The 13,922-nt window shown below is 47.3% G+C and overlaps 1 protein-coding gene across 9 annotated transcripts in view; it reads left to right on the forward strand.

The window, feature by feature from the left end:
- SYNJ1 (synaptojanin 1) overlaps nt 1-13,922 on the forward strand; it is a gene marked incomplete at its 5' end in the record, with an annotated part of 107,461 nt that overhangs the window by 53,391 nt on the left and 40,148 nt on the right. For all 9 annotated transcript variants that reach the window (XM_084651697.1, XM_084651701.1, XM_084651702.1 and 6 more), the window contains 4 exons: nt 605-761; nt 1,166-1,283; nt 1,411-1,626; nt 12,709-12,787. In XM_084651697.1, coding sequence (XP_084507823.1) covers nt 605-761; nt 1,166-1,283; nt 1,411-1,626; nt 12,709-12,787 — 570 coding nt within the window. The remainder of the gene's footprint in view (nt 1-604; nt 762-1,165; nt 1,284-1,410; nt 1,627-12,708; nt 12,788-13,922) is intronic.

The raw sequence follows: 13,922 nt of genomic DNA on the forward strand, positions 1-13,922 counted from the left end.
ACATTGATGGGATGCATCTTCTGTTCAGGCAAGCACCTCTCGTGTAAACATTTCTGCTTAGAAATATAGATGTTGCTATAATGGGATAGACCGCTCTATGTAGATCAGTATCTAGTCCTAGTATTTGTTCACACAGAGCCAGCAAAGTGCACCACAAGGATGTGATTTGTAGAATGCTTAGCATGTTGTGTTCTAATTGTCCCATATAGACCCTGCTGGCGCACTCTAAAATGTACCTAGTTCATGCTGAGGTAGTTCTGTTTCATACAGGACTACATTAATGCAAACTACATACCTTTTTAGATGGTGCCAACAGAGTCTACATGGGCAGTTAAAGCACAGCACATTAGTGGCTTTATGAATCACACCAGTCTGGTATGCTTTGCTGTGCCATATAGACAAGTTCTTAGACTATTGCTGATGCAGGATGCATTCAAAAGTTAGAATAGGAAGATGGATTCACATTCTTCTGAGAGACGTGCTTGGGCTCAGTCTTTTCCTACCATTGAAAGAAGACAGAGTTTTGATTAATTTCCTTAAGTTTTCCACAATGGTTTCCCATCTTTGTCTTTTAGTATGACTCAGAATGTCTTTGTTTATGCAGATCTTTAGGGGATTTTTAGAGGGAAAGATAACTTTTGCACCTACATACAAATATGACTTGTTTTCTGATGACTATGACACCAGTGAAAAATGTCGCACGCCAGCATGGACAGATCGTATTCTTTGGAGAAGAAGAAAATGGCCATTTGACCGATCAGGTTTGCGAGTTTACTTAATTTTAATTCAATATCAATTTAAATTACTTATAGTAACTTTCCAGCAGTATTCATAATTCCTAAAATGTTTCAGGATTACTACTGAATTCACACCAGAAAAAAGTAATTGTTCATTTTGTTAGATCATTTGAACAAGAAAGTATATATAGCCCTCGTTCTTCTTTATATGCCTGCCTTTGCCTTTGTTTTTGTGTGCAATGTTGTAACATTGCATGGCAGTAGCCAGAGTTCAATATCAGTTACTGGCATTTGTGTAAAGTAAAAGAGCCTCCAATTTCCCCCATCCTGTTTTCAGTTTGGTTTAATATCTAGATTTTTATTTTTTTTTAGCCTGTCCATACAGTCACTCTTTTTTTTTTTTTTTTTTTCTTTTATGCTTATTATAGCTGAAGACCTGGATCTTCTGAATGCTAGTTTTCAGGATGAAAGTAATATCCTTTACACATGGAATCCTGGTACTTTGTTGCACTATGGAAAAGCAGAGCTGAAAACGTCTGATCATAGGTTTAAACTTTACTTTCTGTATTACTCTTAACCATTTAAAATGTAATGCTTTTGCTTTATTATTGTATTCCTCAGTCACTCTGATGTTTTCTAACTTTTCATATATATGTATGTATATTTCTTTAAGGCCTGTTGTTGCACTGATTGACATAGATATATTTGAAGTTGAGGCAGAAGAGAGACAGAAAATTTATAAGGAGGTGATTGCTGTGCAGGGACCACCTGATGGTACTGTAATGGTCTCCATCAAAAGCTCTTCACCAGAAGAAAACTATTTTGATGATATTTTGATTGATGAACTTCTTCAAAAGTTTGCAACCTATGGTGAAGTTATACTTATAAGGTTAGAACAGTTCTATTTACCATTTAAACAATACTCTTTATTATTATTTATCAACTTTCCTATAAACTTTCTGAACTGATGTTCTTAGGATGCATTTGTGTTTTTATTTACTTCATTGTTAGAATTGAGAAAATGTCTAAATTCAGTCTGTTTAAATTGTGGCCAATGATGAGAGCAATCAATATTAGTGGGTTGGTTTATTTTAAAGGGCCTTATTCCATCCTCCATCCAAAAGAGATGGGGAAAAAAAAGTAAAGCCAAAAATTGGTGGTGGGTTCTATTTCTACCCCTCCCTTAAACTTAATTTCAAAATATTAACCTTTGGAAACTAATTCCTAGATGCATTTCCCACGGAAACTTATTTGGTATCTAGTTGGCCAGTGGAGGGTGGGCCATATCATGGCTTGGGAGAGAAATATAATCTAAATATGCGCTTAGATAGGCTCTGTGCAGGAAAACTTCCCAGCAACCAAGGGGAAATAGATGGGGACGTTGGTGGGCATAGAAGGACCTGAGAGGAGAAAAGACCTTGTGCTGAGTAGCATGGAAGAAGGAAGAGAGACATGTTGTTATATTATTTCATTATGCTAAGAACAGTTCCATTCATCTTCAATGTTCAAAGGGTTGAAAAGATACTATTTTAAAATAGGATCTAGCAAAAGTCACTAATTTAACACTGGGGACAAATGTGGTGAAAACTGATAAGCAACTAAGTCCATCTGTAGTCTCTCTGGGATAGGTGGCAGATGATAAAAACAGCAATTCTTACAAAACTGAATATAAGGGGAAATAGAAGATACAGAGTAGAAAAAAGTCAGTTTGTACTTTAATCTTGTTAAATAATGAGTACTCAAACAGGTCAGTTTGACTTCAAGTGGCATCTTGACAAACCTGAAGAAGGAAACCAAAATCATGGTTGTTGGCAGGGAAGTGAGACTTAAAAGATCTAGAGGAGTCCCTATATCTGACTTTTCTCTTGTCTTCTGTTTTGCTTCCTTCTTTTCGCTCCCATCCACTACCCACTGGCTGGTGGAGGGTGGATTTGTCATGTGCCCTGCTTAGTTATCTGTTGGCAACCTGGATGCATCTTTGGTGGCAACTAATTTATCAGTTGCCAAAGAAGCTGTCCAGCTTAGTAGTGATACTTTATCAATGGAGACAGCTGAAAAGGGAAATCATGGGGCTCACATAACCTAATCTTATGATCATTTCCTTTTGTAGCCTTACCATGTATATATTGATCTGGATACATCAGTGAATGAGGACAGACATGGATGGATTTTAAGCTGCAGGCCGCAACTTTATTAATCTCAATGCTGGGAAGGGTTGCGCACCACCCTGTCACCCATACTTTCACATACCAGAAATTTTAAGTGGCTCTAGGGCAGCACCTAGCATATGACCTGTAACTCCATAAACTCTTCAGCCTACCACAGAGTGGATAAAAATACATGATTGTTTTAATTTTAAAAGATATTTTATTTAAATACACTTTTCTTTTTAAAAATAAACCTTTAAATCTGAAAGTATGAAAACCTATGTTAAGACCTAAATTTACTGTAATCTATTAAAATAATTTAAATTAATTAAAAAATATTATTAAGCAGAATGTGTTTGTTGCCCAAGTTTTAAAGCAAGTCAAGCTACTGAACTGGTGGAAGTCATTGGATAAGCACCTGGAACCAAGAGCTAAGTCCATTTTTGACACCAGTAGCCTCTTCTGCAGGTACAAAGAGATAATTGTCTTCATTTCAGTTTATTCAGCTAGTACAGTTCAATGTCTAGTTCACTGAAAGTTGAGATAATTAGGAGTTATAAAAAGCAGGAAACCTTGTTCTTCTTCGAGTGCTTGTTCATGTCCATTCCACATTAGGTGTGCACGCGTGACGTGCATGAGCGTCGGAAACTTTTTCGCTTAGCGGCTCCCGGTGGGGCCCCTGCGCCATGCATATATACCCCTGCTGCTCGACCACCCTCCAGTTCCTTCTTACCGTCCGTGGCGGCGTTGGAACAACCTCTCTCTTTTGTATGAGAGCAGTCCCTTAGCCTTTCTCATAGATAGCTGTTATCAGTGACTTAGCATACCTTTGTTGTGGACACTTAAGTGATTAGGTGCTTGGAGGCTTTCAGCACCCGCCTCGGGCCACAGAGCATGCCACAGGCCCATAGGTTTAAGGCTTGTGCCATGTGCTGCAAGCCTATGCCAGTTAGTGACCCCCACGGCTCGTGTCTATGTTGCCTGGTTGAAGAACATCAAACTGAGCGGTGTAAGATTTGCAAGGCGTTCAAGCCAAGAACAAAGAAAGAAAGAAAGACTTTCGTTTGAAGCAATTGTTGATGGAAGCTGCATTGTAGCCACCGGGCCCGGAGCACCTGACGTCTGCTCTGGCTTCCTCGGTGCATAGTGCCCTGGAGCTGTTGGGAGACCCGGCACCGGATAAACACCGAAAGCTGTCAGCCCCAGAGCGCCAGACTAGGCCCCAGCATGGCTCATCCTCCCCAATGCGGCCCATGGCGCAGCCAAAAGGAAGGTGCGAACGTTCCCCGCATAGGAGGCCGGCGCCTTCGAAGGCCCCGAGCACAGATAAGAGTGGGAAGGCCGCTGTCCCGGCGCTGGCACCGGTGGCTTCAGCACCATATGTCCCACCAAGCCCAGGCCTAAGTGAGCTCAGTGCAGACAATGGGCTCGAGGACTTAATGGATCAGCCCTCCACGCCTGGCACCTTTGAGGCGGCAAAGGACCTCATTCAGCTGTTGGCGACGAGCCCCCTCCCGTACAGGGAGAATCCTCCGGCACCCATGCCATGGGTGCCATCGACGGGTAAGCCGGCAATGGTGTGCTGTTTGAGGACACTGCCCAGGCATCGCTCCCGGAGTTGGTCCCGGTTGAGCTCCACGTCTGCGGACTCCCAGTTACCTGCGACTCAGAAGGAAGTCGCGGTACCGGGAGTGGGTTGGCTCGAGGAAGTAACGGAAGAGGGACGACGCTCTGCGGCACCGATTAGAGACTGGCACTGGGAGGAGTCGAGACAGCCCTCGCTGGAGGTCTCCCTCAGATGCCAATGCCGATCCTGGTCCTGAAAACACCGGTGCCGTTCCCTGTCCCGGGTATATCGGTACCGGTCTCGCTCCCGTTCCGTTAGGAGCCACTCGTCGACCTCCCGCTGGCAGAGATCATCGGCACCGCCGTGGCCTTCACTGTCGGCGTCGCTGCAGTCCGACGTCGACTCTGGCCATTACAGTTACTCGCACTGTGCTCCAGACAGCAAGGACCCTTAGACGGGGTGGCAAGCCCAATGGGGGCCACCAGGTCATTGGCCCTTCTGGACTCCTTGGACCTATCAACAGCGCCAGTGGGCCCTGTCCAGGGCGAGCTACTCGGTGCAGTGGTCCTGGTCCCCGCACCAATGCCCAATGGCATCGGAAGCTACAGTATCCAGGCCTCCAGCATCCCCTTAGGATTAACCGGAGAGACCAGCACTGAGTCTGGTGCCGCCCCAAGGTCTCCCGCCCCGGCTCAAGCCGGAGGCCCCTCCCATGGAAGAAGGGGAGCAGGAGGACCAGCCAGAGGGGATTGAGCAGCTGCTAATCTCCTCGTCATCCCCAGATGAGGCGTGTCTGGTCCTCCACCCATAGACCACAGAGCCCACCAGGAGCTACTGTGTAGGGTCGCCCAGAACTTGGGGTTGCAGGCTGAGGAGACGGTTGAGCAGGAGGACCCCATTGTGGACATTTTGAGCCCCGAAGGTCCATGTAGAATGGCGCTCCTGCTCATTAAGACCATCCAATCGAATTATAAGACTATATGGCAGACCTTGGCCTCCAGTTCTCCAACAGCCAAAGGTGTGGAGCGCAAGTACTTTGCCCCATCAAAGGGCTACGAATTCTTGTTCTGCCACCCAAGTCTGTGCTCCCTGGTGGTCTCGGCAGTGAACGAAAGGGAGCGCCATGGACAACAGGTCCCGACACCTAAGGCCAAGGAGGCAAAACACTTGGACTTTTTTGACAGAAAGGTGTACTCCTCAGGGGGCCTTCAGTTGAGGATTGTTAACCAGCAGGCCATCCTCAACAGGCATAATTTTAACTCCTGGGCAGCAGTGGGGAAGTTTAAGGACAACCTCCCACAAGGTTCCCAACGGGAGTTTACGGTCCTGGTGGACAAGGGCAAGGCAGCAGCTAAGACCTCTCTCCAGGCCTCCCTGGATTCAGCAGACGTGGCGGCCAGAAAAATTGTGTTGGGGGTGGTCATTAGGTGCTCGGCTTGGCTGCAGGAGTCAGGCCTGCCGCCTGAGATCCAGAATACACTTCAGGACCTCCCCTTTGAAGGGTCCAGGCTCTTTTCGGACCAGACAGACACGAGGCTGCATAGCCTCAAGGACTCGAGGGCTACACTTAAGTCACTGGCTATGCACACCCTGGTGGTGCAGAGGAAGCCCTTTAAGCTGCAGTCTCCCCCTCAGCACCAGTACCAGCCTCGTCATAGGCATGAGCCTTACTGTAGGCGAGGCAGGGATAACAGGATGGCGCAATAATAACAATAATGCGCCAGGTCAGCACAAATCCCAGCCGGGCACTAAGCCAGGATTTTGAAGGTGCACTTGAGGACAGCATACCAGACCAGTCACCGGATCTGTCCCCTTGTTTCCTGAATCTCCTGGCCCGTTTCTCCCATGCGTGGTCCAGCATTACGTCAGACCGTTGGGTCTTACGCATGGTACGGAATGGGTACTCGCTACAATTCTCTTCCCACCCTCCTTCCCCGTCCCTCCTCAGGGACCCCTCTCACAAGCATCTCCTAGAGAAGGAGGTTGGCTCACTGCTAGAGGTGGGGGCGGTAGTGACGGTGCTGCACGGCCTAGGGGGGAAAGGTTTCTACTCCCGGTACTTCCTCATCCCCAAGGCCAAAGGGGGCCTTCGTCCCATTTTAGACCTGTGCGGGCTCAACAAGTTCCTGGTCAAGGCAGGGTTCCGCATGGTCTTTCTGGGCACCATTATCCCTTCCCTGGATCCGGGAGGCTGGTACGCTGCCCTCAACATGAAGGACACATACTTTCATATCGCCATCCACCCAGCACATCGGCGGTTCCTGCACTTTACCATTGGCCAAGAACATTACCAGTTTGTGGTTCTCCCGTTCGGTCTAGCCGCGGACCCACAGGTATTCACGAAATGCATGGCGGTGATGGCGGCCTTCTTACGGAGGCAGAGGGTCCGGGTTTACCCGTACCTTGACGACCAGCTCCTGCCAGGTCAATCCAAAGCGGAAGTGCGGGGCCACTGAGTGGAGGTGGCCCTGAGATTGACCAGGAGCCCCAGCTCGCAGAACAATGTCCCCAAGTCCACTCTCGTGCCCACGCAGAGAGTAGAATTCATAGGAGCGGTCCTGGACGCGGTGCAGGCCAAGGCAAGCCTTCCAGTATCCCGATTCCGGGCCATCCAGTAAACGGTGGCCTCCCTGGGCTAGTTTCCAACAACAATGGCCAGGTGCTGCCTGCGGCTGCTGGGCCACATGACAGCATGCACGCACGTGGTCAGGCATGCCAGACTGAGACTCAGGACTCTGCAGGCGTGGTTCGCTCGGGTGTACCGCCCAGGCAGGGACCCCCTGGACTTGGTACTGACAGCCCAAAGGGATGTGCTGGACTCCTTGCTGTGGTGGCAGTCCCAGCCTGTGGTTTGCGAAGGCATCCCCTTTGCCACCCCACAACCAGACCTGACGCTGGTGACAGACGTGTCAGACCACGGATGGGGGGGGCTCATCTGGGGGACTCAGGACTCAGGGCTTGTGGTCCGGAGCAGAGCGGTCACTCCATATCAATGTGAAGGAGCTCAGGGCGGTTCGTCTAGCCTGCCAGACCTTTCACGCCACTCTGACTGGTCACAGCATGACCGTTCTGACAGACAACACTTCTGCCATGTTTTATATAAACAAGCAGGGTGGGTCCCTTTCCTCGTCGCTCTGTCACGAGGCTCTCCTCCTTTGGGACTTTTGTATAGCCCACGCCATTCACCTCGAGGCATCGTATCTCCCGGGGGTGCAAAACGAGCTGGCAGACTACCTCAGCAGGTCGTATTGCATGCATGAGTGGACGCTCTGACCGGACATCATGCTTTTGCTCTTCCACAGACGGGGGTTTCCCTGGGTAGACCTGTTTTCCCCCAGGGCCAATGCCCAGTGCCCACGGTTCTGCTCGTTCCAGGGCCACAGCCCGGACTCAGTCGCAGATGCATTTGTGATCCCTTGAGGAGGAGGCTTGATGTATGCTTTTCCCCCCGCTCCCCTTGGTACACAAGGTCCTGCTCAAGGTACACAGGGACAGGGGGGCGGTGGTCCTCATCGCCCTGGCGTGGCCCCGCCAGCACTGGTACACAATGCTCCTAGAGCTGTCATTGGAGGCCCCGGTAGTCCTGCCCCCTAATCCGGGACCTCATCACGCAGGACAGCGGGCGGCTTCTCCACCCCGACCTGCAATCAATACACCTGATGGTGTGGAAGCTCTGTGGCTAAATGCCTTGGAGAGCCAGTGCTCCATTCCTGTGCAGCAGATTCTGCTTGGCAGTAGGAAGCCATCTACCAGGGCTACCTATGTGGCCAAGTAGAAGAGGTTCTCGTGTGGGTGTGAGCCCCGACAGGTGCAGCCGTGTTAGGCCCCAGTGCAGGCCATTCTGGAGTACCTCCTGCACCTCAAGCAGCAAGGGCTAGCCCCATCCTCACTCAGAGTGTACCTGGCGGCCATCTCCGCCTTCCATTTGGGGTTTTCGGGGGGCTCGGTGTTTTCCCACCCAGTGGTGGGACGGTTCCTTAAAGGATTGGAGAGGATGTTTCCGTACTCACCCCCCCCCCCCCCCGTCCCTCCTTGGAACCATAACTTGGTCCTCTCTAAGCTCATGGGACCCCCATTCGAGCCCCTCGCTATGTGCTCCCTCCTCCACCTTTCCTGGAAGATGGCATTTCTGGTGGCCATTACCTTCAGCCAGAAGGGTGTCTGAGCTGAGGGCTCTCACCTCTGAGCCACCGTAGACAGTATTTCACAAGGATAAGGTGCAGCTCTGACCGCACCCCAAGTTCCTTCCTAAGGTGGTCTCGCAATTTCATTTGGGCCAGGACATTTGTCAGCTCGTGTTTTTTCCCAAAATCCCATATGGACCCAAGTCACCGCAGCCTACACACCCTGGCTGTCCGTTGAGTGCTGGCGTCGATTTGGAGCACACCAAGCCCTTTTGTAAATCCACGCAGCTGTTCGTGGCCATAGCCGAGAGGATGAAAGGCCTCCCGGTGTCGGCGCAGCAGATCTCTTCTTGGATTACAAGCTGCATTCAGGCGTGCTATGAGCTTGCATGTGTTCCGGCCCCGGCGGTTATGGCCCACTCGACCAAGGCGCAAGCGACTTCCACGGCTTTCCTGACACAAGTCCTGATCCAAGAGATCTGCAGAGCAGCCACCTGGTCCTCGGAGCACACCTTCACGACCCACTACAAGGTCAACCAGCAGGCCAGAGAGGATGAGGCAGTTGGCAGAGCGGTCCTCCAATCAGTTGTTCTGTGACTCCTACCCTCCTCCAGAGGTAAGCTTGTGATTCACCTAATGTGGAGTGGACATGAACAAGCACTCGAAGAAAAAACAGTTACTTACCTTCTCATAACTGTTGTTCTTTGAGATGTTTTGTTCACGTCCATTCCACCACCGCCCTCCTATCCCTCTGTCGGAGTCGCCAGCAAGAAGGAACCGGAGGGGGTCGGGTGGCAGGGGTATATATGCATGGCATAGTGACGCCACTCAGGGGGCCCCGACAGGAGCCGCTAAGGGAAAAAGTTTCTGACGCTCATGTACACGACGCATGCACACCTAATGTGGAATGGACGTGAACACCACATCTCGAAGAGCAACAGTTACGAGAAGGTAAGTAACCTTTTTTTTTCTTCTTTTTCCAATCTACTAGAGATTGAGATCTACTAGTATTAAAATCTTGAACGTGACTAGAAGCAATCTGTTCAATTCACTACCTACAGATTCCTTTGTTTAATAAATCAGTTAAGTTTTGAATACAAAAATGCAAAACTTCTTTTTTCTTCCACATTTAAGATAATTTTATTTAACTAGTTAGTTTTAAAATGACATTTTTATGAATTTTTAATAAAATTCTAATTTACATCCAAACAGCTTATAACAAATCAAGTAAAAAAAAATATTAATCTGTTAAAGAAATCCATCATTCACCATTTTCTAAAAATATAAGGAAGTAAAAATTAAGACTATGAATGAATTGTTAAGCTATACAGCTGCTTAAATTGATATATGTATACCAAACTTAGTGTAAAGGCAATATTTAGTTGCAAAACAACTTGTTTTAATTGCCAACCAATGAGAATAGTTAATTTCTAAAGAAAGATTTAAAGTACCAATGCAAAGCATGATTAAAATCAATTATTTAAATCAGTCTCCCGCTTGCTGATTGAAATCATGATTAAAAGTGGTGATTTAAATTGCTTTGATTTAAATCCATCCACCCTGCAGCCAGGTGTAAGATTCTTCTTGCACAGATGAACCTGGATCAGAGCTTTATATCGTGAAAGTCTGGGGTGAAATCTTGGCCCCAATGAGTCAGTGGGAGTTTTGTCCTTGAACTCAATGGGGCCATGATTGTTTCTTCTGCTAAGTTCTTATGAAAGGGTGGGGATAAATCTTACTCGTACAATAATGGTACATGGAAATACTGAAGAAAGTATATTGAAATGTGGTGAGGAGATTCCCCAATTAATATTAAATATAGTACTCCCTCCAGGCCCTACACACATTTTCTGGCTTAGTTATCAGGGTTGACCAATAGTAACCTAATGCATTACCAAAAATACAAGGGTTTTTTTTTTTTCCCCAAGCTTGATCTTATCAGAATCAGCAGCCCTACCTACCACCCACCCACCTCAATAGGGGGAAAACTTGATGGGAATGGTGGTGATTGGGAAAGCCCCAATAGAAGGGGGGAGGGAGAGAAGAGAACACATGTTGGGGGGAAGGGGTTGCAGGAAAATGCAGGGGTGACCCCTCTTTCCCCTTTCATTAATTTAAACCCTAGCCTAGGCCATGTGGGGCCTCTTCTTGCTGTTTTAGCAGCCCCATCCCCACTCCCCGTAACTGTAGTTTTGGAACTGTGTTCTGCAAGTGCTGTGGGTCTTCCCATTTTGGGGTTCAGGAGGGAATTTTTTCTTCTCTTGGGGCCAAATCGGCAGAGGCCTTGTGAGTTTATTCACCTTCCTCGCAGCATCATGGAAGCACAGTTAAGTAGTTTTAGTAATAATATGTGGTAGGGATCTCAGTTCATCACAACTTTCAGTTGGATCCATTGTAATTAAAGGCTAAAAGGGATCATTCCAACATTTTTTTACTTCTGGGATTTTGCTGATGGGCCTTGTGCCCATGGGATAGGGGGGGAGACCTTGTGGCTTTCAAATGCCAGCATCCCCCTTTGGAACCTCTGTCCCCCTTATAGGGTGAGGGGGGAGAAGGATGCTAAAAGGATTCAAAGGAGTGAGCTGAGTCCTAGGGCCAGGATGGTGTCCCCATTAGATTTGCCAAATTTCTACTTGCACAAAACCGAATACCCTCACCCCGCTCCTGCCCGGCCCCTTCTCCAAGGCCCTGTCATGCCTCCCATTCACTCCATCCCTCTGTTGCTCACTCTCCCCACCCTCACTCACTCACCCATTTTCACTGGGCTGGCTCAGGGGGCTGGGGAGCAGGCTCCGGGGTAGGGCCAGAAATGAGGAGTTCAGAGTGAGGGAGGGATTCCAGGCTGAGGCAGTGGATTGGTATGCGAGAGGGGTGAGGTCAGGGATGGGGGGTTTGGGATGCAGGAGGGTGCTCTGGGCTGGGATCAAGGGGTTTGGAGGGTGGAAGGGGGTGAGGGTTCCAGCTGGGGGTGCGGGCTCTGGGGTAAGGCTAGGAATGAGAGGGTTGGGGTACAGGAGGGTGCTCCGGGCTGGGATCGAGGGGTTCAGAGGGCAGGCGGAGGAATCAGGGCTGGGCCCAGGTTGGGGTGCAGGCTGCGGGCGATGTTTACCTCAAGCAGCTCCCAGAAGCAGCCTCTGCGCCGCATGGCTCCTGGGAAGTCCCAGCCTCCATGTCCCTGCTCCGGCTCCTACGCAGAGACATGGCCAGGTGGGTCTGGACGCTGCACTGTCCACAGGTGCACCCCTGCAGCTCCCATTGGCCAATGGGAGATGTGGGGGCAGCGCTTGGGGCAGGGGCAGTGTGTGAACAGCTGCTGGAGGGGGGACGTGGCGGCTGCTTCCCAGGAGCCACACGACGTAGAGGCTAGCAGAGAACGTGCTAGCCCCTCTGTGCAGCGCCATCAACTGGACAGTCAGCGGCCCGGTCAGCACTTCTGACCAGAGCTGCTGGGATCCCTTTTCAACTGCATGTTCCAGTTGAAAACCGCACACCTGGTCACCCTAGTCTCCATTGAAATCACAGGGAGTAGCTTGTAGGACCAGAGCTGTAGTCAGATCCTGCAAAGTGTTGAGAGCCCTTCCAGTAGGAGGAGTGGAGGGAAGTCAACAACTTGCAGGTTCAAGCCCTCCCTTCCTTCTTATAGGTTCTTATTTGTTCTCACATGCCATAAAGCCCAAGACATATGTAAGGAAAAGGCTTTGATAATGAGTTGATAGTAAAATCAAACTCTCTCTCTAAAATAAAAATAAAGCAAAGAAAATTGCATCTAATATATTGTACTCATACAGACAGATAATACGATTTAAATATGCCACAATATGATTTAACTTTGAGTACTTTAGGCAGATATCTAATAATGTGCCACTATGTTTCCTAAGAGGGAAATAATAATTGTACTGTATGATTTTCATTTTTACTGTGTTTTGTCTTCTGGTTTATAGTAATGACAGATTATGGAAACTATGAACTAAATCAGTAGGCTCATTTTTAAAATGGAAAATTTTAATTTATTTTTACCTTGATTTTTTTTATTGCTTCATTTAGAAAGGTTTATAAGATAGTCAATAGATGATAGATAACAAAGTTGTTCAATCATATTTTGTCATTTCAACATTTGTCAATGTACTTTGAAGGTTTGTAGAAGACAAAATGTGGGTAACATTTTTGGAAGGAAGCTCTGCTTTGAGTGCTCTGAACCTGAATGGTACTGAGGTAAAGTACAAATTACTGAAATTATCTGTAGTGTGCTTAAATGTAATTCTTTAAGTACGATGTGGTTTTCAGCTGCTATACCAGTTGTAAAAGCGCCTATATCTAAGTAGATCCCAGGCCAAATGGATGAGATTCTTTGGCTTGTGACAGAGGAGGTCAGACTAGATGATCATTTAGATCCCTCTGGCCTTAAAATCTATGGTATCTTCACTTCTATTATTTTTTCTCTGCAAATGAGCTCACTTTTTTATAGTTATAAGAATGCAAAAAAGAATGAGCTTTTTTTTAACTGGTTTATGATACTTTTCTTTGTGATTATTTGCCTAAAAAACAAACAAGTGTCGTGAGACTACAGTGTGGACTAGGTTCTCATTTTTATGGTAGAGTATATTATTAATCCAAAATTTAGCACTCCTGTGCATAGGTGTTGGAACTAGGTGTTCAGGGGGTGCTACAGTACCCCTTGGCTTGAAGTGGTTTCCATTATATACAGGGTTTACAGTTTGGTTCAATGGCTCTCAGCACTCCCACTATGCAAATTGTTCCAGCACCCCTGCTCCCGTGGGGCAATCCTGACCCTATTGAAGTTGTTGGGAATTTTGCCATTGATTTCATTGGGACGAGGATTTCACTTGTGGTACATAGTAACATCTATGCAGGTTTGTAATTGGCTAGATCCCTAATAAGATTTTGATCTTGTAATGTGATCTTTGCAGGTAGACTCTTAGACCTTTTGAAGTCACTGAGTCTCCACACAGGGAGTAGGAGTTCAATTAATGGGTCGGACTGCAGGATTGAATCCTAACATTGTGTCAGTACATATTACAGAATTGTCATGATTTGCTTAGCTCATAAGTAAGGCTGACTGTCATGACAAAAAAGGGAAAATAATGCTTTTGTCAGAGTAAAGAATGCAAAAGTCATTTTAATTTTTTTTAAATGCACACAATAGTTTTACATTTATTTTTCATTAGAAAAGTATTATGTAGTTGTAATTAATAGTTAAAAAGCAAGTGAAGATGTCAAAAAAGAAACAAATGGGTCAAAACTCTTGGAACACACTTGCTGTGTAGAAGGAAGATTAGAATGAAAAAGATCATGCCTTTTCATAAAAAGCTCCCAAAAATCATTGTTT

The sequence above is a fragment of the Lepidochelys olivacea genome (assembly GCF_965140295.1).
Source record: "Lepidochelys olivacea isolate rLepOli2 genome assembly, chromosome: 1".
Lineage (NCBI taxonomy): Eukaryota > Metazoa > Chordata > Testudines > Cheloniidae > Lepidochelys > Lepidochelys olivacea.